This window comes from Dasypus novemcinctus, chromosome 14, assembly GCF_030445035.2.
Source record: "Dasypus novemcinctus isolate mDasNov1 chromosome 14, mDasNov1.1.hap2, whole genome shotgun sequence".
NCBI lineage: Eukaryota > Metazoa > Chordata > Mammalia > Cingulata > Dasypodidae > Dasypus > Dasypus novemcinctus.
In genome coordinates this window covers 72,961,820-72,988,257 of record NC_080686.1, presented here as the reverse complement: position 1 = coordinate 72,988,257, position 26,438 = coordinate 72,961,820, and the positions used below count along the sequence as shown (strand labels likewise).

General features: G+C 39.6%; 1 protein-coding gene across 9 annotated transcripts in view; it reads left to right on the top strand.

Annotated features, from left to right (window-relative positions):
• The window catches only part of SYBU (syntabulin), a 126,257-nt gene extending 100,839 nt beyond the window's left edge, over positions 1-25,418 (top strand). For all 9 annotated transcript variants that reach the window (XM_058275924.1, XM_058275923.2, XM_071208004.1 and 6 more), the window contains 4 exons: positions 9,826-9,928; positions 20,129-20,332; positions 21,767-21,916; positions 23,596-25,418. In XM_058275924.1, coding sequence (XP_058131907.1) covers positions 9,826-9,928; positions 20,129-20,332; positions 21,767-21,916; positions 23,596-24,697 — 1,559 coding nt within the window. In that variant the 3' untranslated portion in view covers positions 24,698-25,418. The remainder of the gene's footprint in view (positions 1-9,825; positions 9,929-20,128; positions 20,333-21,766; positions 21,917-23,595) is intronic.
• The last annotated feature ends 1,020 nt before the right edge of the window (positions 25,419-26,438 follow it).

Genomic DNA, 26,438 nt, shown 5'->3' with positions numbered 1-26,438 from the left:
TCACTTACGAATACTTTAAATCTGAACTTCTTTTTCCTTTTGAGTGTTTATATATTTTTAAGTGCATGGCAGCCCTGTAAATTGAACATCAATCAGATAAACCCTTTCTGAAACTACAGTATAAATGGAAATAATATTTACAGTTTTTCAGGAAGTCTTCTGTTCTGGAAAGGAAGAGGACCTGTATGTGTATCTTCAATCAGTTTATTGATCTTTTGATCAAATATTTCCTTTCTAAGATAAGCACCTATAAAAGATTCAGGGAAGTATTTTGCAAAAACTAAAAACTAAACTTTTTGTAATTTATGAAGCATTTCTGAGATTCCTTGGCTAGGACCCCCAAACCCCAGCAGCTAAAGAGTCAATTCTACTTAATTTATTTTAAAGTAACATCTTTTAATGTTGTATTTTATAATCGCATGTGTGCCTACTGCCCCAGCTGCTCCTTAATAACTCTCTTTGGCTTCAGTGAAAATGGCTCCTCTCTCTTCCCTGGAGACCCTCGAATAAAAGTGTATGTGCATGGGGGGGGGGGAAGGGGAAGGGTTGGAGAGAAGGGTGAGGAAGTTGAGGTAAAGGGGGAGGGGCTGTTTTTATTCTCTTTTTAATTTGCTGCTTCCACTTGAGATGGGGCTTTACGTGGCCAACCTGAATTAATTTGATAGCTTGGCAGTGACTGAGGATAAAGGAAGGTTTGTGGGTTAAATCGGCAAGCTACAGTTTAGTAGATTGCAGGGTTGCTGTGTTCTCAAAAGCCTAAGAATTGAGGCTGAGCAATGTGATGTTATGATGTAGGAGGATTCTGCACTGTCCCAAAGAAGAGAGAAATAATAATGTCCTAAGAGATCAGATCCCAGACAGTGTTTTAAGAAAATAAGTCTACTTCCAGGGAAGATGGTGGAAAAGAGACTTCCAGGACTCAGTCCTTCCACCAAAACAGCTATCTGAAACAACTCCAGAGGCCAAAAGAACACTGTGTAACATCTAGAAAGGAGCTGATAAATTAAGGTAAAGAACAGTAAATTGCTCTCTCCATTTCCATGTGGTGACTACTTGCACTCATTAGAGTCCAGTCCCTGGTTTGTGGCTGGTGACAGAAAGGGACATAAAAATCCTCTTCCCCAAGAATGGGTGTGGTGACAGCTGATCACTGATCATGGCTTTTAGGGGTAGAAGTGGTAGAGATTTAAGATGCAGGGCTTCTGCAGGGCTGTGGGGGAAAATTACCTGAAGGGCTGCATTTGCTGGGCAGGCCAGGAAAGTTCAGTTTTTGGAAGGCATGGGAGAAGTTTTGGGCACCTTTCCTGATCTCCTTCACAGGGCACATTGGAGCCAGTCTGTGCCCCGTTTGTGGTTCCCTGGCCCTGTTTTGTCTGGGAAAGATGGAACTGGGAAAGTCCTCCTGGGGTGGCCCTCCTCCTAAATCTTACCCTCCAGGCAAAAGTGATGTGAAAAAACAAACCAAGGGCAAAAAACTGTAGAGGTAAACAGTCTGAGACAAAGACCTACCAGCTTCAGATCCCCTGAGAAACAGAGGAAACAAACAAACTCATAAACAGGGCAACTCCAAAACAACTAACAAGCAAAAGCCCAGGACAAGACAGAAGCACAATAAGACAGTGCCTTTGCCTTGGGCAGATCTTCCTAATAGGAGGGCTGAAGCTCAAAAATATCACTGTCTTGTCACCAGCTGGTTATGAAACCAGGAAACAGACATTCCAGGAAATAAATCCTAGAGTTAACATTTTGAAATATCAAAATGTGCAATTTTTGCAACAAAAAAAATATAAGACAAATGGAATGAAGGCCCATCCAAAGGAAGAGGAAAACACCAATAAAAGAGAGAATGTGGACCTACCAAACAAAGCCTTTAAAAAAAAAAGATCTTAAAAATGCTTAAAGAGATGAAGGAAAGTACAGAGAAAGAACTGCAGGGTATCAGGAAACAATGAATGAAAAATATGAGAGTTTAAATAAAGAGAGAAAATTTTTAAAGGAACCAAACAGAACTACTGAGGTTGAATTCCACAATATCTGAAATGAAAAATATCCAGGAGGGTTTCAAGAGCAGTATGGAGCTGTCAGAAGAAAGAACCAGTGAACCTGAAGAAAGGACACTTGAAATGAGTTAGGCTGAGAATCATAGAGAAAAAAGAAATAATAAAGTGAAAATAGCCTTAGACTATATGGGACACCATCATTCACACCAGTATGTGCCTTATGGGAATACCAGAAGGAGAATAAAGAGGAAAAGGGTCAGAAGGAATAGTCAAATAAATAATGTGAGAGAAATTCCAAAACTTAGCAAAAGATGTGAACATGCACATCCAAGAAGCTCAGAGAACACCAAGCAGGATATATATAAAGAACAACATACCCTGTCATCTATTGTTTGTACTATCAAATGCAAAAGACAAGTGGTGAGTTCTCTAAGCTTTAAGAGAAAAGCAACATGTTACATACAAGGAATTTCAATAAGATTGAGTACTGATTTCTTACTAGAAACCATGGAGGCAAGAAGGCAGTCAGTTGAAATACTTAAAGTGTCGAAGGAAAACAACTGCCAGCTAAGAATTTTATATCTGGCAAGGCAGTCTTTCAAAAATGAGGGAGAATTAGGACATTCTCAGATAAACAAAAGCTGAGTGAGTACATTACCACTACTCCCACCTTCTAAGCCCATGCTAAGGGAGTTCTTCAGACAGAAAGGAAAGGACACATGACAGTGGTTCAAAGGAGTATAAAGAAATAAAGACCATGGGAAGCGGACTCGGCCCAGTGGATAGGGCGTCCGTCTACCACATGGGAGGTCCACAGTTCAAACCCTGGGCCTCCTTGACCCGTGTGGAGCTGGCCCATGCGCAGTGCTGATGCACGCAAGGAGTGCCGTGCCACACACGAGTGTCCCCGCATAGGGGAGCCCCACGCACAAGAAGTGCGCCCTGTAAGGAGAGCCACCCAGGGTGAAAGAAAGTGCAGCCTGTGAAAGAATGGCACCGCCCACACAGAGAGCTGACACAGCAAGATGACGCAACAACAACAACAAAAGAAACACAGATTCCCATGCTGCTGACAACAACAGAAGCAGACAAGAAGAAGAATACTTAGCAAATGGACACAGAGAGCAGACCACTGGGGTGGGGGTGGGGGAAGGGGAGAGAAATAAATAAAATAAATCTTTAAAAAAATAAAAAAGAAGTAAAGACCTATGGTAAAGGTAACCATTTGGGTAATGATAAATGCCAGTATTATCGTATTTTGTTGTTTGTTATGTAACTGTACTTCTTCCTTCATATGCTAAAGTGCAAATGCATATAAGTATGAAAAACCTAGGTTTTTGGACATACAATGTGCAAAGATATAAGTGGTAACAGTAGGGTATAGGGAACGTAAATGAGCATGCTATTGGAGTTAAGTTGGTATCAAGTCAAATATAATTATCATATATTTAGGATGTTAAATTTTAACCCCATGGTAACCACTAGGAAAACAGATGAAAAATATATCCATTTAGAAATGAGAAAGCACTCAATATGGTATGACAAAAGAGAACAAATAAATCTAAAAGTGGCTAACTAGCAAAATGGCAGAAGAAAGACCTGTATTAGCAGTAGTAACTTTAAAATGTAAATGGATTAAACTCTCCAGTCAAAAGCCAGAGAATGGATAAAAAAGCAGGACCCAACTATATGCTCTTTGCAAGAGATTCAGCTCAAATCCAAAAATACAAGTAGGTTGAGGATTAAAGGATAGAAAAAGTATGTATCATGCCAATAGTAACCAAAAGAGAGAGCTTGGTGGCTATATTAAAATTGGGTAAAAAGGACTTTATCAAAAATAGTTTGAGGGACAAAGATGGTCATTTTATATATATATATATATATATATGGGGACAATTGAACAGGAAGATCTAACAATTATAAATATATGTACCCAACATGAGAGCTCCAAAATATATGAAGGAAATATACATTTGAAGGGAGAAATAGATGGTTCTATATTAATATTAGAAGACTTTAACATACCACTCTCAAGAAAGTATAAAATGTCCAGTAGAAGGTCAATAAGAAAGTACAGACCTTGAATGATACAGTAAACCAACTAGACATACCAGGCATATGTAGAACACTACACTCAACAGAAACAGAATACACACTCTTCTTGAGAGCACATGGATCATTCTCCAGGATAAACCATATGTTGGGTCAAAAAACAAGTCTCAATGATTTCAAAAATATTGAAATCATAAACAAAGCATATTCTCTGCACACAGTGGAGTGAAGCCAGAAATCAATAACCAAGGGAGAAAGGGAAAATTCATAAATATGTGGAAATTGATACACTCATAAACAACCAATGGGTTAAAGAGGAAATCAGTGGCAAAATTTAGAAATATCTTGAAGTGAATGAAAATGAGAATACAGCATATCAAAACTTATGAGCTGTAGCAAAGGCAGTGCTGAAAAAGAAATCTGCAGCTTTCTAAATGCTTACATTAAAAAAAAAATACAATGGGAAGTGACTGTGGCTCATTCAGTTGGGCTCCTGTCTACCATATGGGAGGCCCTGGGTTCACGTCCTGGGGCCTCCTTGTGAAGGCAGCTCGCCCACACGCTGTGAAGAGCCAATTCAGCAAGGTGACACAACAACAACACAACAAAAAGTAGGAAGACAAACAAAAACAAGGAAGAGCGCACAGTGGATGGAACACAGAGAGCAGACAGCAAGCAAGCTGCAAGGGAGGAGGGGAAATAAATACAGACACAGAAGAACACACAATGAATGGACACAGAGAGCAGACAGCATGCAAAAAGCCACAAAGCAGGGGGGTGGGAATTAAAAAAAAAGAAGAATACAACACCCTTTCTTGATAAAAAACACTTAGAACACTAAGAATAGAAGGAAACTTCCTCTACATGATAAAAGGCATATATGAAAAACCCACAGCTAGCATCCCACTTACTAGTGAAAGACTAAGAACTTTCCCTTTGAGATCAGGAGCAAAAAAAGGATGCCCACTGTCTCTACTGTTTTTCAACATTGTACTGGAAGTTCCTAGCAGAACTAGTAGGCAGGAAAAAGAAATAAAAGACACCTAAATTGGAAAGGAAGAAGTAAAACTTTCCCTGTTGGCAAATCATATACAAAAAACCCTGAGAAATTCACAACAAAGTTCCTAGAGCTAATAAATGAATTCAGCGAAGTGGCAGCATACACGATCAATACCCCAAAATCAGTAGTGTTTCTTTAACCAATGAGCAGTTGAAAGAAGAAATCAAGAAAAAATTTCCATTCACAATAGCAACTAAAAGAATCAAATAACAAGGAATAAATCTAACCAAGGATGTAAAGGGACTTATACACAGAAAACTACAAAACAGTGCTAGAAGAAATTTAAGAAGACCTAAATAAATGGAAGGACATTCTGTGCTCATGGATTGGAAGAGTAAATACAATTAAGATGTCAACACTGCCCTAACTAATTTATCAATTCAGTGCAATCCCAATAAAAAATCTAATAGCCTTTGGGGAAATAGAAAAGCCAATCATCAAATTTATATGGAAACAGAGTAGACGTAGCTCAGTGGTTGAGTAACCTGCCTTGCATGTACAGGGTCCCAGGTAACAAGCCCTAGTACCTCCTAAAAACAAATTATATGGAAGTGCATAGGACCCCGAATAGCTAAAGTCATCTTGAAAAAGAAGAACGAAGTTGGAGGACTCACGCTTCCTGACTTCAAAGCTTATTACAAAACTACATTGGTCAAGACAGAATTGTGCTGGCATAGTGACGGATATATATACCAATGGAATCGAATTGAGAGTTCAGAAATAAACCCTCACTTCTATAGACAATTGATTTGTGATAAGGCTGCCAAGTCCACTCAACTGGGAAAGAGTAGTCTCTTCAATATATGGTGCCGGGATATCTGGATATTGTGCAAAAGAATGAAGGAGGACCCCTATCTTGTATCATATTTTAAAAATTAACTCAAACCTATTAAAGACCTAAATATAAGAACTAGGAATGGAAAATTCCTAGAAGAAAATGTAGGGAAGCATATTCAGGACCTTGTGTATTAAGCAATGGTTTCTTAGGCTGTACACCCAAAGCATAAGTAACAAAAGAAAAAAAAAATAGATAAATGGGACCTCATCAAAATTAAAATCTTTTGTGCATCAAAGGACTTAATCACCAAGATGAAATGACAAACAACTCAATGGCAGAAAATATTTGGAAACCACATATCTGATAAGTGTTTAATATCTAGAATGTATAAAGAAATCCAACAACTCAATAATAAAAAGGCAACCCAATTTAAAAATGGGCAAAGTACTTGAATAGACATTTCTCTAAAGAGGATGTACAAATGGCTAAGAAACACATGAAAAGCTGCTCAACATCACTAGCTATTAGGACATTGCACATGGAAACCACAATGCCATATCATTTCATACCCACTAGAATGGCTACTATTTTGAAAGAAAGCAGAAAATTACAAGTGTTGGAGAGGATGTGGAGAAATAGGAACATACATTCATTGCTGGTGGGCATGTAAAATGGTGCAGCCACTGTGGAAGATAGTTGGCCAATTCTTCAGAAAACTAAGTATAGAATTACTGTATGTCCTGGCAATCCAACTACTAGGTATATACCCAAAAGAATTGAAAGCAGGAACTCAAACAGATATTTGCACACTCATGTTCATAGCAGCATTATTCAAAATTGCCAAAAGTTAGAGGCAGCTCAAGTTTCCATGGGCTAATTAATGCTAAGCAAAGTGTGGTATATACATACCATGGAATATTGTTCAGCTGTGGAAAGAAATGAAGTCCTGGTGCATGAGACCACATGGATGAACCTGGGGATATTATGCTGAGTTCTGTAGGCCAGACACGGGGGCAAAATATTGTGTGATCTCACTGATGTGAAATAATTGGAGTGTGCAAACTTGTGGAGTTAGAATCTGGCAATTTCTGACAATTCATTACTACCTCATGATGTCTTTGATCTGTGGTAATTACGTACTCTGAACAGAAGGTACAATTCTGTTGTACATTTTACTGCTACTGAGCTCAATAGAATTTTATGGATTTGCAAGGTCTCTTGGTTCTAGTACTTTTCTATTTTATCTTCTGCACATCTGAAAGCAATTAGAAGAATTATTTGGGGGACCCAGGAGTGCCATTCTGAACTATTTTAGTATTATGATAGTGAAAAATCTATGTGCTGCCTCTCACCTATTTTATGATTTTACAAAACAATTTCAAATTTGGTAATGCAATGTAAAGTCAATGTGCCCTTTGGAAGGGATACACAGGAAAGCATATCTTTTAGTTAAAAAATTAAATGCAGCATTCTCATATACTCCCTATTGTTGACACTTTGCATTAGTGTGGTATCTTTGTTACAATTGATGAACGAGCATTAAAATTGTACTATTACCTAAAGCCAATAGTTTACATTAAGTATATTTTCCCCATATTCCACTTTATTATTAACACCCTGCATTAGTGTGGCACATTTGTTGTAATTCATACCATACTACTAACTATAGCCCATTGTTTACAACAGGGTTCACTGTGTCTTATCTTTTAATTTTTATTCTAGTAACATATATACAACTGAAAACTTCCCCTTTTAATCACATTCACATATATATATATTTTTAAAGATGTATTTTTTATTTATTTCTCCCCCCCTCCCCCGCCCCAGTTGTCTGCTCTCTGTGTCTGTTCCTGTTCTAAAAAACTTTTTGTATATAGGCAGTTAAATTATTATTAATGGGATTTTTATGTATTTTTTAAGGAATGAAACCTGGGTATTTCACAGTAATTATTTTCTATTAGAAAATAATATCTTAAACCTGCTGGCTGCATCTTCAGAATGTATCTTTGAAAATTGTCTGCCTTTATCATTCATTTCTTTTTATTACAGAAGGTTTATTGCCTTTACCTTTATCTTTTAATAACCAGTCTGATCATTTACTAGCAGACAAGGCTGGTTGAGTTACACTGTCAGACAAAGCATATTGCTGGGTAGCCCTACCAATCATGAGTCCTTGAGATGGTAAAAGACTACAGTTTAGTCAGTGCATTACTCAGAGGCAACTAATTAATATCGGGGAACTTCTAGGAGTCCATTGCATCATAGAAGTCTCTGAATCCTAGAAGGAGTAGCTGGTCTCCGTCCTGATGAATGGCCATCCTTATCTTCCGATAGTTCTGTTTGGAGGTGGGAGTCACTGCTGTAATCTATACTAAGGGGGTCTTTCTTGATCTCTTTCTTGCAAAAGGTCCTGTAGGTTGTGAAAGCCAGGGAAGGGATTGCTTCTCTCTGCATTGTTACTGCCTACCCTGAGTTCTAGCAAAACTAATAAAAACCTCAGAGGAATCTGTTCTTTAGTGAATCAACTGCTACCTTGGACTTTTAGGGAGATGGTTGTGTATAGTTTATTCAGGCACCCGCCCTGTTCTCTGGCTTCTTTCTCCTGCTTTTCAGAGGACAGGGCATGGTATCACAGAAGTAGCCTGGGGATTTGGCCCTGGACGGGGTTTATCACCTACAAGCCTTGGACAAATCAGCTTTGGTTTCCTCAATAGCAGAATGGTGAGATCAACGTCTGCCTTACAATGTGTCGAGACTGAATGTTAAAAAAAAATAGTACATCTACTACAGTGCCTGGGACATAGTAGGGACTCAATAAATAGTTGTGATGATTATTATTATTCAAATTATTACTCACCACTTATTAGGAACACAAGAGATTTTAAGTTATTCATATTTTCATCAGCTGAAATAAAATTGTATACCTAGAGTTACTTTCCAAAAACTTGTGATATTCCATCATTTTTTTTTTAAAAGGGAGGGATCTTCTTCCCATTGTTCTCATTTGCCTCTTCCAACCCACCCCACCACTTCCCCAGGCAATCCAGGGGAATATATCTACTGCGCTATTCCAGAATTATGGGGTTTTTGTCAGAAATGAATTTGTATTAATTATTCCACCACACAGCTTGTTTCTGTTATAGTAACACACCCAACCGTAGTCCGTACTCAAAATTTAATGTCATCTTTGTAAACTAATGAACAATCCTCCAACCTCATCTCAAAGCTGTAATTCCAAATTTCAGTATAATTCACAGCCTCCGTTAAAGCCTCTGTGACCCTGTTCACTCTCTTTGGAAATGCCGAATTGCTGCTTTCTGTTAAGGTTCTGTTTTTTATATGAAAACTAAAGCCTGCAGTCAGAGCATGCCAGTAATCCGATAGTGGCATTTCAGGCAGTTATCTGGAGCTGGATTTTGTTCCTGGACTGCTTGTAACTGGTTGACTGTCTCCAGACCCAACGTGCCAGATTCAAGTAAAGCAAACTGGCTGCAAAAGGCGCAAAGATAAACTCTCTTGGAGAAACGACTTTTGGACTGACGAGTATGCTTTTCATTTTGCTTGAAGTTTGGGCCGGCTCACTGCTGTTGCTGACTGACAGTCTAACAGTCAGGCCGAGGTATGCATTTGTTTCCCGACCTGCTTGACTCTCAGCTGATAGTCTGCTGGAAGGTGAGAGTTCTATGAAACCAGCTTTGCTGTGCTTCTAAGCCGTGTTTATGAAACGCTGTGCTTGTGCTTGTTTCTTTTCGTGTCTGCTTGGAGGAAAATGCTGAGAGCCTGGAAGCTCTGGAATCTCGCCAGGCACCACGTTGGAGCATGCAGCGCAGGGAACCAGAGGCCTAGGGGGGCGGGCGCCCCGTCCAGGGCCAGCAACTGGCTGGTGCCTTCTCAGGTTACCTTCCCTTCATGTGTCTCTGTCCCCTATTTTTCAGGTAGTGAAGCTGATTTCAGCTCCTCAAGCAGCACCGGCAGCATCTCGGCTCCTGAGGTCCACATGTCTGCTGCGGGAAGCAAGCGGTCCTCTTTTTCACGCAAGTAGGCACTGTCCCCTGCTCAGTGATTACGATGCTTTTCACTGACAACTTAACCGGTAGAACCACCTGGATTACTGTCCACTCTTATTTTATTACTCTTCACTGAGTGTCTTTACAGTGATTTGAAACTGGTGCTCTTCTCTCCCTGGCTAGCTGTGTTACCATGGCTTGGCCTCTGTTCGTCCACCCATGACCCTCTCCCGCCCAGGCCTAATCTCTCCTTTTCCACCTCCCTGCTCCCTTCTTGAATCTATCATCTCTTAGCAGTGAAACCTCTTTTAAAAAATGGACTTAACGTTTTTTCTCATTTGTTTGCAAAAGAAACATAGTGATCCCCTAACAACCCCCACCATTTCCTTGGGGAAGGAGTTGAAAAAGAGACTGACGTTGGTAGGTGTGGGTGACCATCTCTGTAAGAGGCAGGAGCGCAAAACAGCTCGCTGTGTGGGTTCCAGAGCTGGGCAGCACTGACACGAATCCCAGCTCCATACCTGTTGACTGTGTGCCCTGAGCAAGTTGCTTAACTTCCCTGTGCCTCAGTTTCCTTATCTGTAAAATGGGACTATAGTCATACCCACCTTGTAGGATTTATTATTAGGACCAAACAAATTAATATACGTAAAGTGTTGGGTCAGTGCTTGGAGCATCAGTATTATTTAGATTGTGGGGAGAGAAGGACCATAAGAAGCTGGAAGCTGCCATTTACATTTGGAGGCACAGGTTTTCTGCCCCAGGAGTCTCTGCTCCTCATTAGTGGCTTCATTGACTCATTCAAAAAGTACTATTGAGCATCTACTATGAGACAGGTTCTGGAGACACAGAAGGTTAAAAAAAAAAAAAAGCCTCCATGGAAACTATATTCATTTTACTAGGTGAGAAAGTCAATAAATATGTAATATAATGATAATGGCTTTGAATTTTTTAAAAAAAGCAGGGCAAGGACATAGAGTAACAGATGTGTGGTATATTTTAGATAGGTTGCCCTGGGAGACCTAAGTGAAAAGGTGAGCTCTGAGCAGGCACCTCTCCTGTTTATTAGATGCATGACCCTGAGCCTCCTTTCTCTGTTCTCTGACTCTGAGTGGGTGAGACACAAGAACACCTTGTAATCTTGGAAAAGTCAATAGACCTTTCTGGGCCACAGTTCCAAATTTGTAAAAAGGAGGTTGGGCTACCTGATCTTTAAGTTTCCTTCCTGGAGAAAAACCGTTTAATTTCTAAAACCTTACATTTCCACAACTCAGTAAGAAAATAATGCCTATCTCCCTTGGGTGAGCAAAAGGTTTGACTGGTATTTATAAAAGACCCTGAGACAACCCCACTCCCACCCCAGTGCATAGTTTTATTGTTAAAAACAAAGCTAAGGTCAGACAAACTTGTAACGTAAGAGTGAAGTCCATAGTAAAAAAGCATAATCACTCTATCCCTAAAGGCTCTCTACTTTGGAAATAAAGTGACTCTGGGATCAAAGGGCATGGGACATGTATATAAACATTTTCTGTGTAAATATGAGGTGCAGCTTGCTCTAAGAGTAAATGACTTATTTAATCTATTCAATAAATTTGCTCATATCATGGCCCAGAGTGTCAGTATAACTAGAGGCAGATAAAAAAGGAAGGACTGTAGAAGATGCCAATTTTATTAATTTTATTATACATTTCAAAGGAAGGTGTGTTTTGTGTTTAAATTCCAAGGTGATGTCAATAATTCTGAGTATCTTAGAAAAAATATTCTAGTCTGGAATTCATGATTTCTTTAAGTAATCAAAAAATGATGTATTGAACATAAAATAGTGAAGCATAATTTTGTGGAAATCAGATACATGCTTATACTAGAATCTAGTATGGCTAAGCAATAATAGACTTCAAATGTTTAACAAAAGTTAGTAGGTGAAAAATTGAAATTGGCGGTGTTCTATCCCTTATCTTCACTTATTTTATCTGGCTCAGGCACAGAGCACCATCAGTAGTTTTCAGAGACAGAATATCTCAGGCATTTCACATAGTTTTTGTGTTCTACAGGACCATTTATTGAGGACCATTCCTATAGATGACCCAGGTGTTCATGCCAAACTCTGTAGTAGCTTGTGATCCTTTTAACTTGCTATGGTGTAGCTAGCAGGGAATATTTGGTGAAGGAGTGAGAGAGATGAGGGACAAGTGGAATTTGTGAGAATATTTTTGACAGGCAATTTAAAAAATTGTTTAAATATATATTTAAAGTCTTACAAGTCATGTCTTCTTATGGAGGCTGATATTTCTGAATATTCTCTCTCTTAACACCTGATGAGTGGTAGATAGAAGGACGAGAAAGAAAAAAATAGAAATAAAAAACACCACCTTGTGATTTGTAGTCAGATAGACCTGGGCTTGAGTTCAGCCTCTATTGTTTATTAGATGCATGACCCTGAACCTCACATCTCTGTTCTTGAAAATGCGGTGATAATGGCATCTGCCTCGCTGAGTTCACATATGTGAGTGCTTATTAAGGTGTCCAGAACTTAGTGAAAGGGTAAGCAAGTGGTTGTTGTGTTAGTAGTGCTAATAGTAATATTAATAGGGACAATGACAGTAATGATGATTATGGTGTTACCTGAAATAAAGGGCAAAGGAAAAGAAATTCACCTAGGTCCTTTTTAAATTCACCAGGGCCCCTTCTTCACATCTCCCTTTCTGGTTCTTTCTGGTTAATGTATTCAGAATGCAAGAATGGTTAAGTCAGCAAAATGTTATCCCCTTTTTGTAGACTGTGTTCTTCTTGTCCATGACACCAAGGGATTTAGGGTAGGCTGAGGCAGATTTGCCTGTTCATGGCCATGACATAAATAGAATGAATCTAAGCTTCTCCTTCAAAAACTGTCTGTCATCATTATCCATGATGAGTTTGTACCTATATGTGTCAGCATTAAACTAAACTCCATGATTAGAAGTGATTATTTAGGCATGTAGTTCCTTTATTAAAAGTTAGCTATTACAAACCTAGATGAAATGGATAAGTTCCTAGAAACACACAAACTACCTACACTGACTCAAGAAGAAATTGAGGATCTCAGCAGACCAATAACAAGTAAGATATTGAATCAGTAATCAAGAACTTCCCAACAAAGAAAAGCCCAGAACCAGATTGTGTCACTTGTGAAATTTGCCAAACATTATAAGAATTGACAAAAATACTGATCAAACTCTTCCAAAAACTTGAAGGGAACACTTCCTAGCCCATTCTATGAGATCAGCATCACCCTAATACCAAACCAGGTAAAGATACCACAGGAAAAGAAAATTACAGATGAATATCCCTTATGAATATAGATGTAAAACTCAAAAAAAATTACTAGCAAACTGAATCTAACACATCTTAAAAGAATTATACACCACAATCAAGTGGATTTATCTCAGGCATGCAAGGGTGATTCAACACGAGAAAATCAATTAATATAATATACCACATTAATAGAATGAAGAAAAAAACCACACAATAATCTCAAATGATGCAGAAAAGGCAAATCCAGCACCTCTTCTTGATAAAAAAAAAAAACACTTAGAAAACTAGGAATAGAAGGAAACTTCTTAGGCTTGTATGTGAAAACCCACAGCTAATATACTCAGTAGTGAAAACCTGAAAGCTCTCCCTCTAAAATCAGGAACAAGACAAGGATGCCCACTGTCACCACTGCTCTTCAACATTTTGCTGGAAGCTCTAGCCAGGGCAGTTAGGCAAAAAAAAAGAAAAGAAATAAAAAGGCATCCAGATTGGAAAGAAAGAAGTAAAACTTTCCCTATTTTGAGATGACATGCTCCCATATATAGAAAATCCTGAAAATTCTGCAACAAAGTTACTAGAGCTAATAAATGAATTCAGCAGTTAGTAATGAACAATCTGAAGAGGAATTTATGAAAAAAAGTTCCATTTTCAATAGCAACTAAAAGAATCAAATATCTAGGAATAAATTTAACCAAGGATATAAAGGACTTATACATGTAGAACTACAAAACATTACTAAAAGAAATCAAAGGAGACCTAAATAAATGAAAGGACATACCATGCTCATGAATTGGAAAGCTAAATATTGTGAAGATGTCATTCTACAAAAGTAATGTACAGTTTCTAATCAAAATCCCAACAGCCATCTTTGCAGAAATAGAAGAGCTAGTCATCAGATTTATATGGAAGAGTAAAGAGCTTTGATTAGCCAAAAGCATCCTTAAAAGGAAAAGCAAAGTTGGAGGACTCAGATATCCCAATTTTAAGACTTTTGTTACAAAACTGCAGTGGTCAAAACAACATGGTACTGGCTCAAGGACAGATATACAGAAGAGTGGAATCAAATTGCAAGTTCAGAAATAGTCCTTACATCTATGGCCAGTTGATTTTTTCTTTTTCTTTTTCTGAAAATTTTTATTAGAGAAATTGTGAGCTTACAAAATGGTCTTGTTTTTAACATGCTGAATTCCCATACATCACCCCTCCACCAATACCTTGCATTGTTATGGAATGTTTGCTACAGATTATGAAAGAACATCATCAAAGTATTACTACTAGCTATGGTCCGTAGTTTGTATTTGGTATATTTGTTGCAGTTTATGAGAAAACACTCTCATATTTATACTGTTAACCACAGTCCATCATCCACCACATGGTTTACTATGCTATACCATCCCATTCTTTGTACAGTTCATCCAAAGCATACATTCAGTGGCTCTCAGTTTCTTCACAGAGTTGTCCAGTCATCATCTCAAATTTTAACTCTTTCCTTAGTCCAAAGGAAAAAAGTCCCATTCCCGCCTATTATTGGCCCTTAGCGTTGATATGGTAACTTTTTTGACACTGATGCAAGAATATTACAATGTTGCTGTTAACTATAGTCATGAGTTACATTAATTGTATTTTTCTCATGCATGGTCATATTCTTACCACCTTGTAAGAGTGATATACATTTGTTCTAGTTCATAGAAGAACATGCTTACATTTGTACAATTAACCACAATCCTCATCCACCACTGGGTTCACGATGTTATTCGGTTCCTAGATTATTCTCTAGCTTTCTTTCAATTGACATTTACATCCCTAGACTAACCCTTTCAGCCACCAACCCGTTCACAAACTGACCATGTTAGTTATACTCACCACACTGAGACAAATCCAACTCTATCCATTTCCGCACTTTTATAGTCAAGCTAATATGTGTCTACATATATTAAGCATCAGCACCCCCTCTCAGCCCTCAACCTATCGTTTAGTAGCCAACACTTAAGAAACCTAGAGTGTTGGTTACTGACCAGTTGATTTTTGACAAGGGCGCCAAATCCACTCAATTATGAAAGAATAGTCCCTTCAACAAATGGTGTTGGGGAAACTCGATATACATACACAAAAGAATGAAGGTGGACCCCTACCTCACGATATAAAAAAATTAACCCAAAATGGGTCAAAGACCCAACTACAAGAACCAGGACAAAAAAACTTCTTGATGAAATGTAGGGAAGCATCTTCAGGACCTTGTGTTAGGCAGTGGTTTCTTAAATTTTATAGCAAAATCATGAGCAACAAAGGAAAAATGAGATAAATAGACCTTGCAAAATTAAAAACTTTTGTGCATCAAAGGACTTCATCATGAAACTAAAGAGACAACCTACACAGTGGGAGAAAATATTTAGAAACCACATCTCTGATAAGGTTTTTTTGTTTGTTTTTGTTTTTTTTTTTCAAAAGATTTATTTTTAATTTATTTCTCTCTCCTTCCCTGCCCCCCCGCCCCCACCGTTGTCTGCTCTCTGTGTCCATTTGCTGTGTGTTCTTCTGTGTCTGCTTGTGTTCTTGTCAGCGGCACCCGGAATCTGTGTCTCTTTTTGTTGCATCATCTTTGCTGCATCAGTTCTCCACGTGTGCAGCGCCATTCGTGGGCAGGTTGCACTTTTTCCTCACTGGGCGGCTCTCCATGTGGGGCACACTCCTTGCGCATGGGGCTCCCCTATGCAGGGGACACCCCTGCGTGGCACAGCACTCCTTGCATGCATCAGCACTGTGCGTGGGCCAGCTTCACCACACAGGTCAGGAGACCTTGGTTTTGAACCTTGGACCTACTGTGTGGTAGGCGGATGCCCTATCCGTTGGGCCAAATATGCTTCCCTCTGATAAGGTTTTAATATGCAGAACATAAAAAGAAATCCTACAACTCAATGACAAAAAGACAAATTAAAAATAAGCAAAAGGGGAGCAGGTGTAGCTCAGTGGTTGAGCAACTGCTTGCTTCCCATGTACGAGATCCTGGGTTCAATTTCCAGTATCTCCTTAAAAAAAAAAAAAAAAGAGCAAAAGGCTTGAGAGATAACCTTTTTCCAGGCCAAAAAGCATGGGAAAGGTATTCTACATCATTAGCTATTAAGAAAATGCAAATCAAAACCACAGTGAGATACCATTCTACACCCACTAGAATGGCGATTATTAATAAAACAACAACAAAATGACAAGTGTTGGAGAAGATGTGGAGAAAGAAATAAGAACACACGTTCATTGTTGGCAGGAATAAAAAATGGTGCAGTATCTGTGGAAAACAGTTAGGTGGTTCTTCAGAGCGTTAAGTATAGAAATACCATATGACCTAGCAATCCCACTTCTAGGGGACCCAAAAGAATTGCAAGACTCAAACAAATATTTGCACACCAATATTCATAGCAGCATTATTCACAACTGCCAAAAGATGAAAGCAACCTCAGTATACATCAACAGAGGAGTGGATAAAAAACATGTGGTATATACATAAAACAGAATATTATTCTGCTCTGAAAAGGAATGAAGTTCTGATACATGCAAGGACCTGGTTGAACTTTGAAGTCACCATGTTGTGTGAAATAAGCCAGACAAAAAAAGGACAAATATTGTATGAGCTCACTGATATGATATAATTAAAATAAGCAAATTCATAGAGTCAGAAACTAGAATATAGGTTACCAGGGACTGGAGTGGGAGCAGGTGATGGGGAGCTAATTCTTAATTGGTGTAGTGTTTCTGTTCGGGGTAATGGGGAAAGTTTTGGTATGTAGTGGTGTTGGTAATTAACACCACTGAATTCTTTATCTCAATGTGGTTAAAAGGGGAAATTTTAGGTGGTATATATGTTGCTAGGATAAAATTAACAGAAAAAAGTTGGCTATGACAAACAGTGTAATTCATTTCCTGGAATGTATTTGAAGTCTTGATTATACTTCAGGCAGTGTTTTATAGCTTGGAGAATTTTGCTTTATTTGGTAAAGAAGGCAAATTCTTACAAAATGCTCATTTAATGTAATTTGCAAGTCACTAAATGTGATGTTTAAGTTCATATCTCCACTGGGCTAGGTTATGGTGACCAGTTGTTTGGTCAAGCAGGCACACTGCTCTGATTGTTACTATGAGGGTATTTTGAGGATTTAAATCATCAGTCAATTGATTCCATCTATGGCTGAATACATCTACAATCAACTAAGGAGATTGCCGTCAACAATGAAAGAAGTTTTATCCAAACAGTTGACAGTGGTGAAAGGAGGAATGTTGATTTCAGCAGTCAGAAGGAAGAATTTCCATCTCAACTTCAGCCAGCCAGCTTCTCCTGGAAAATTCATTGAAAACCTTCATTGGAGTTCCCAACTTGAGGGCTGCCCTGGAATTCAGACTTGCCAATTCTCACAGTAGCATGAGCTAATTCCTGTAATAAATCTCATATTTACATTTTATATACATGTGTATATGTATATATCTTCTGTCAGTTCTGTCTCCCTAGAGAACCCTCACTAATACACTAATAGTGCACTGCACTTTAATAAGTCAGTGTAGAATATTTCAGGTAATAACCACATACGTAGCAGCTACCTAAATCCTTTTTACAAGCTATAAGCAATATATTCCATTTGTGTAAAGTGGGAGACATTTCCTAGAGTTGAAAGAACTGGCTTTGAATCCCAGCACAGCTGTGTGTTCTTGGACCAGTTATCTTCCCTGAGTCTCAATTCCTCAGTGTAAAAGGGGGTAATAAATATATGCCACCTTATAAGGTATTGGGCAAAATTAACATTTACTTAATCTAAAGTTTGTTTTTTTTTTAATAAAAAAAGTATTTCAAAAAAAAAGACCCAAAAAACACATCCAAAAACACATCCATGCTTTGCCTTAAAGTGGGCCAGTTTGATGGATTAAGTGCACAATTAAAGAAACAAATACAGCAACAACAAAAATTTAAATGAAACAATATTCATAAAGCATCTAAGAACGAGGCAAGGGTCATTGAAGGTCCTCGGCAAAGTGTTATCTCAGAATATAATTAATCAGGTGAAAATTAAGGAGTGCTCTATATATTGTCTCCTAACTTGAATGGTTAATCCTCCATATTTCTCAGCCACATTAAGAAATAGTCAGGCTGGTTGTTGCCAGACTTACGAGTGAGGCGTGGAGATGAAAATCCGAGGCAGAGTGCATGTTCTTTTCAGCTTCTCGTGAAATCCTTCCCACCACAGTTGGTTTGTCAGAAAGCCATCAGCACATCTGTTCCATATAAAGTGTCCCCTTCTCACAAAAAAAGAGGAAGAGCCCATTTGGATGATTTTAAAAGGAAAGAACTTTTAACTTTAGAATCTGGTGATGTTTCATTTATGTGTGACTGGCTAAGTTGACAGCTAATAGAAGTTGTACTTGATTTTAAATAAGTCATTTATTTAATTGGAGCCAAGAATACCCACATGCACACCCAGATTCACAAATACTTATATTTCTCCTTGAAATGTGTCAGTTGGATACAGCTGTAATTAAAACTTCAAAGAGGGGGATTGTCAAAGAGGAGTACTACTATCCCAAAGGTATCTCATGTCCCTTTTATTTTGTTGTAATGCCATCAAGTAATATTCCTTACATGGAACTGATATCCTCTTTAAGTTATATCAACATTCTCAAAATGCTTCCTTTGCAAGTGGGTGTCAAATCTCTGGAACTAGATTAACAGGGAAGTTCAAACAAGTTTATCCTGTAATGATACCCTACAGTCCAATTGCCCTTAACAGCTTATCGAAAGCATTCTTTCATTTGATTTTCACATCAGCTCTGTGAGGAAAGCAGGAAACATTATTATATAACCCCAGAGAGATGGGGAAATTAAGCAGCTTACTTGCTCAGTTCCCCTATAAGTAGCCACACCAGGACTCAAACCCAGTTCACTCATTCGGCAGTCATTTAGGGAGCATCTACCTTGTGCCAGGAAGTAGTAGGGATATAGAGTAACGGGCCCAGGGATTTAAGACAGGGAATGGGAAGAGAACATTCTAGGCAGAGGAAGTTAATAAACTTAAAAACATAAAGGTGATTGAAGGCATAGATACTTCAGAATGCTGGATTACAGAGGAAGGAGCGGTGGCAGTGGGGTTTGATGGGGTGGATGGGACTGAGTCTTGTGACCTGTGTTGAGGAGTTTCTGGTCTTTATTCTGGAGGTAATGGGGAGCTATAGAATGCTCTGAAGAGGATAGTGATGTTCAAATTCCGTTTTAGAAAGTCCACTCCAATCACAAGTTTAGCCTCCCAGATAGAAGGGACAAGGTGTAAAAGGCAAGGAAACCAAAAGGTGCTGTTACACCTCTCTATAGTCAAATGATAAGAGTCATGGTAAGTCATTGGGGATGGAAAGAAAAGGGACAAAAAAAAGGTAGGTGGTCAAAATTACAGTCTTGATGCATTCACGTGGGCTATGTTTATAATATGTCCAGTTTTCTTCTTCTGTGTAACGAACTTCTAACCCTTCCTCCTAGTGAACCACTCTTAACTTTCAGGCCCTAACATGAACCAAACGCAAATATTTTTAAACAGAAATAGGTACTGGAACGAAAACCACATCTTCAAAACAGCCTCCAAAATGAACCTATACCCAGTCAATAGTTTGCATGGTTTGTGTTCTTAGCAGGTAACTGGGTTTAATCCTTAACAAGTTTTATCCTCAGGAACTATTTGAAAGAGCAGCAAAGGGAGATGTTGCCTATGCTAATGATGCAAGGAGATTCAATATTTTGCAAATGGGAGAAGGCTGCTCTTGAGAAGGATAATTTGCACTAGTAACTGTGTTGCCACATTCGACTCTAAAAACTGGATTTTCGTAGTAGTAACTACCTTCAGGGAGGAGTAAAACATTAGCATTTGAGTACCTCCAGCCCCTAAATATCTTAACATTTCTCATGCTTTTCTACCAGTCGAGGTCCCCATGGGCGGAGTAATGGAGCTTCGTCATACAAGTCTGGCAACAGCCCACCATCCCCACGGGAAAAGGACCTTCTGTCCATGCTGTGCAGGAATCAGCTGAATCCCCTTAATGTCCATCCCGGCTATGCGCCTTCTTCCCCAAGTAGTAGCAACTCTGGCTCCTACAAGGGAAGTGACTGCAGCCCAATCATGAAGTAAGTTCTGTTCATCTCCAGACTCATGGCTCTTAGTTTGACATACTTGATAAGCTTTGCTTAAAAAAAAAAGTGTACAACTCTATCCCCTGCCTTATTTTTCAGTAAGACTCTTCTCTGCTGCTGCAGAAAGAACGCAAACCAGTTGTAACAAGGTGCAGCAAGTGGGAGGATAGGGAGGGAAAATGGCAGAGTGGCAGTAAGGGGTCCTGCTCATTTCCCTCAGAACTGCGGGGGATCATTCATTCATTCATTCATTCATTCATTCATTCATTCATTCATTCAAACAGCAAATCCTTGTTGAGTACCCTGATGGATCTGGTACCGTAGGAAGTCCTGGGACTGGATAGAAGAAGAGTGAGAAGTTCCCTGTACCTATTGCCCAGAGGAGAAGGAAACTAGCCATTTAATAGCAAAAATTAAGATTATCTCCAAGTACCTGTTGCTATAAAAGTGTGTAAAAAGTGGGGAATGCAGCTCAGTCTGGAGGGATCAGGAAGAGCTTCTCTGAGAAAATGAAACTAAAGTGAGATCTGAAGGTCAAGCAAGGAGTTAATGAGTCCCTGGTGGGGTTGGGGAAAGAGCAAAGGGGCTCACTGCACATCCACTGGGACCATGGGAAGAGGGTGAGAGGTTTGGGAACTGGGCCTGGATGTCCCAAACTTGGATGGAGTGCATGAAGTGCAGTGCAAGGGAATCAGAACAAGGGAAGTGGAAAAGAGTCAAGGAAAAGCTACCAGCCCTTGTCCTGCAGTCTTCCTCCTTCTGGGAGTCCCTTTTCTCATTAGTCAGCTCCCGTACAACAAGAATGCCCAGCTCTTGGGCAGGCCTGAGAGGGGCCAAGATTCCAGCTACAGATGTTCTGTAGAACACTGGGTGCCTCTCGTATAAATGACAGTGCTGAGAGTGGAGTAGCCAGAGTAAGGAACCTTTCAGTTTCCACCAAATCAGCACTTGCATGCTAGGGACTGATTCTGGAAACATTTGAATCCAGATAATAACAATCAGGAGCTTTTGGCGGTGGCACATGGTGTGGAAAGTTAGGTCATCTCGCTCCCTTCCTTCCCTCCTCCCTCTCCCCACTCATTGTCCTCCTAATATAATGTCTTGTTACTCTGAACTGACAGTGCCGGCCTGGGGACAATTGTGCATTATTCTATATGAGGTCATGCCTAAACCTCAGAAAAGCCTCCCTCTCACAGCCCCCTCCCAAAACTTATCCATACCCCTCAGTTGTCGAAGTAATTAACAGTTCTAAGATTGGCTGATACGTGACAGTCCACCTTCTGAAGTGAAGACACACATCATGGAGGTTTAAGACCCCCACACCCCAGGTGCTGTTCTTTCTAGAGCTGGTAGCTCTGTGTGTTAACTTTTCTTTTCATAGGAAGGGAAATGGCAGAAAATAACATTTCATTACTTGGGTTGTTTCAGGCGGTCTGGAAGGTACATGTCTTGCGGTGAAAATCATGGTGTCAAACCCCCCAACCCAGAGCAGTATTTGACTCCTCTGCAGCAGAAAGAGGTCACAGTGAGACACCTAAAGACCAAACTGAAGGAGTCTGAGCACCGACTTCATGAAAGGTGAGCCCGTGTTACTTACATAATATGGTTTAGGACCATGTATTTTTCTATAAAATGAAATATGAACCAAAACTATAGAAATGAAAAGTGATTTCCTTTCTTTTTTGTCAAATGTCTTAAATCAGTTTCTCAGAAGAGCCATTTCAGAATTGTGCATGATCCAGCTGTTCACCAGTCGCTGGTTGGTTGGGAGAGCCCTCTGCTTTCTCTGGGCGTGTACAGCTTTGGCATGAAGAGTTGGGTGTGTGTAACTATTTTTAAATGTCACGAACACTTACGGGAACAATCCCATAATTCTAGCTGAACGGGTTATACACTGTGGGTCCCTAGCAAACCCTATTTACCTCAGCAAGAGGGTGGGTGGCTTTGTGCATTGTTAGTCCTGCAAGCTATTTCTGTGCTGAAGGAAGAGGTTCATTATTCTTAGCCAAGTATTAAGGTGGAAACAAAACAAAACACAGCCCATGCTTAAGAGATATTATTTCAAAGAGAAGATCACAGGGAATGCCAGGCTCTCTGCTTGATAGTTTTTCTTTGAAACAGTTGGTTCAGGTAGCTGTGAGCAACTTACAGCCAGGACAGTATGAAGCAGTGAAGCAGAGGGCCTCAGGGTCTGATAGATTTTCTGTCTAACGCCTTAGTGTGGGGGCTGTGAGGAGAGGCATTCTTCATCTACCAAATTAATTTGGCTCCTCACCTGCCTGAAGTAGAGTTGAAAACCAAACTTAACCTCTGGGATGAATCAAACCCTACATTCTAGAAGTGTTTGATTTATGATTTGAGGAATTGATCTAAACACTCCTGGGAGGGACGTATGGGGAAGCAGTTAAACTGGAGGAAATATCCAAGCCTAGACTTCAGGAAACAGTACTAAACAACATCCCTTCAAATATATGAAGAACCGATCCTGGTCTTCATATCCACGAGGCAATGAAAATGTAGCTTTATATTGATTATGAAGAAATTATATTATATGTAAGGAAGAATAATCAACAAAGATCTTTAATTAGGTTCCTGTGGAAAGTTATTTGCTATATTAGAATGATCTGAAACACAGGATAAATTCTTCTCAGTTTAAGATGAGTTCAACATCATCTTACCTGAGAGGAGATAGACTAAACTTTCATTTAGTCTTTGAAACTTGTAGCATTTTATGATTTAAACTATTTTTAAAATTTAACATTGGAATATTTTTGCAAAGCTAGAAATTGTTAGCTTGCTTCTCTTTTTGATAAACGATTAAAAGTAAGATAGACTTGCCTGTTTTGGACGTTATGAAATCTTGTGCTTTGGAGATGATTGCAAGCTCAGAGATGGCAATGTGTTCTAAAGATGAAATTTCAAATATTAAGTATTGAAAAGAGATAATGCTTGTAAAGTACTTTGTGAAATGCCTGACACATTGTGAACACACAAGAAACAAATCAAAACTGGTGATAGTGATTTTGATTCTTATTCTTATTCTGCTATTATTGTTTTAGTTCTGTTGCAGCTGGGGGGAAGGGAGGAGAAGTGGGTGATGGATTAGTTCATGGCTAATACCTGACAAAGAAAACATCTCAAAACTGATCTAACTGCTGTGTTTCAACTGAAAGAGCATGAGCTCTTGGCTGTGTGTCAGAATTGCTTGCTGCCTGGTTCAAAGCTGCATTTTCCTTAACCATGCTTGCCTTCCCTAGGGAAACTGAAATTGTGGAGCTCAAGTCTCAGTTGGCCCGTATGAGAGAAGATTGGATTGAAGAGGAGTGCCACCGGGTGGAGGCCCAGTTGGCGCTCAAGGAAGCCAGGAAAGAAATTAAACAGCTCAAACAGGTCATCGAAACCATGAGGAGCAGCTTGGCTGATAAAGATAAAGGCATTCAGAAGTATTTTGTAGACATAAATATCCAAAACAAGAAGCTGGAGTCTCTACTTCAGAGCATGGAGATGGCACACAATGGCTCTCTGAGGGATGAACTGTATCTGGACTTTCCGTGTGAATCCCCAGAGAAAAGCGTTACCCTAAACACCCGTTTTGGCAAGATGGCAGAAGGGCTATCTCTGGAAGAGCAGGTCACAGAGGAAGGGGCTGACAGCGAGCTGCTGGTGGGAGATAGTATGATCGACGACACAGATTTGTTTGATGAGATGGTGACATCCACCACCACAGAGTCTGGCAACTTGGCCCTTCTTCATTCCACTCCAGGGGCAAAGGTCCTTGAGGTCCTCCCCATCGCGATGGATCTAGCAGAAAGCAGTGTGGTGGTGGAGCAGGCCGTCCAGACAGACGTGGTGCCATACAGCCCTGCAGTCTCTGAGCTCATTCAGAATTTGCTCAAGCTCCAGGAGCCCCGTCCCTGGAGCTCAGCATCCTCTGATGAGTCCGGGGCTGACCTGACAGAAGGTTTCCCAGAGGCCGACCCTGCCTTAGTGGTTGATTTAACTCCAAAGAATCCAAACTCAGCCATCCTTTTGTCTCCTGTGGAGACCCTGTACAAGGCGGAGATGGAAGCTCCAAAAAACCGCCTCATGAGAGAGCTGGATTTTGCAGCCTACACGGAAGAAAGGTTGGACGGCATCATCCCACTTTCCCAGGGGGGCCTCGTGAGGCAATACTGGAGCAGCAGTTTCTTGGTGGATCTCTTGGCCGTGGCAGCCCCGGTGGTCCCCACGGTTCTGTGGGCATTCAGTACTCAGAGAGGGGGGACAGATCCCGTCTACAACATCGGGGCCTTGCTCCGGGGCTGCTGTGTGGTTGCCCTGCATTCGCTCCGTCGCACCGCCTTTCATATCAAAACCTAAGTAGATGTGATGGTTCCCGTGTGCCAGTCTGTCCCGTGTGGCATTGTGCCAGGTGGAGAAACAGCAGGTCGGTCTGTGGCAGTCTCTGTTCTGTCGTTTTGCTCCTCAGTATTTGATTTGCACTATAGTTGAAGCCTGTTCACTGTTTAAAACCAGAGGTATCTTCGAAGGCATGGAAGCCTGGTTCAAGTAAACGTCCTGCCAGTGTGGTATAGAAAGCATGCTCATCACCCTGCCGTGTCGTCTGAGGTACCCGTCCTTATCCTAGAGGTTCAGGAAGAGGAAATGCAAAAGTTTGCACTTTCAAGACAGCTTCTGTAAGGCTGGCATGTTATCTCCTTGCTTTGCTTTGTGCTGTGTTAAAATGTATAATTATTCCAGCATTCCAATGGTCTTGTGCATAGCAGGGGACTGTAACCAAAAATAAAAGTGTATTTGTGTAATTGGTTTAAAGAAGTCTTGAATAGCTCTTAGTGTCTTACGTGGAGTTGATAAGGCTTGAGTGATTGCAGTTTTTTACTAAATGTAGCTCTGAAGTCTTAAATGGTTTGTTCTTAAACCTGTTAGTTGATGAAATCGTATGTAAGTTTACAATGTATTAACTTATTTTTTGCTTATTATATATAGTGTTTTATTGGAAATCATTTGTAACCACACAGTTAAGCATGATGATAATAAAAATTAGTGTTCCATTTAAATAAATGTTTTGTTCTCCTATAAATTTATTGTGTCTCTTATTTTACTTCTATAAATGAAAGATTGAATGAATTGCAGATCCTTCCATCTTTGCCATTAAGTGTCTGTAAAAATAGAATTAAATTAAGAAATGGGAAAGAGGGATAATAATTCTCAAAGAAAGGTGAGGATTTCTTGCCCTGTCTCTTAAAAGGCAATGTTTCTGGGTAAAAACAAATTTGATCTTTTTTTTTTACTTTTAAATACCCTTGCAATTATTTCCCACATATTTATTTAATAAGCATGTAGTGAGTATATTTAGAAAGTTAATTTTTTTAAGCTTTCTGGGTGTGCAGAAGAGGGGAATATGGTATTGCCTGTGGAGTAATAGGGTGAGGATGGGTGGCTGAGGAAGAATAAGATAATATTTAATCAATGTAGCTTCATACGTTCCTCACACTATCCTTGTAAAGTGAGTATTATCCCATTTTACAGATAAAGGAGCAGAGCCTCAAAGAGGTGAATTGCTCTGGCTGCCATAGTTATTCTCCAGAAGTTGGATTTCTTGTCTCTAGAGCAAATGCTTTTCTTCTTTCACCAAACAAAGTAAAGAGACATGGCAAACATCCTAAACACATTTCTCTTCTTTCAGTAGCACTTACCACATTAAAACACCACATTTTTCCTTACCATGTCTTGCTTATTGCCCATGTCCCTGCTAAAATATTAAATTTATGAGGTCAGGGATCTATTTTCTGTTTTGTTCACAGGTGTATGTCAAGAACTTTAAAAGAGTCCTGGTACATGGTAGGAGGTATAAAAGTAGTTGCTGGATGAGTTAAAGACCAGGCACATTGCTGGGTTGGTCATCAGTATTGAAGGAAACTGACAAAATTTTGACCTTCATGGAGCTTATATTTTGTGTCTGTTACAGAACATGTAAACAAATAAGTAAACAAAATAATTTCAGATAGTGAGTGCTTCAAAGAAAATGAACAAGGTGTTTTGACCAAGAGTGACTTGAAAGAATGTAAGTAATATATCTCTGAAGAATAACATTGGTGCA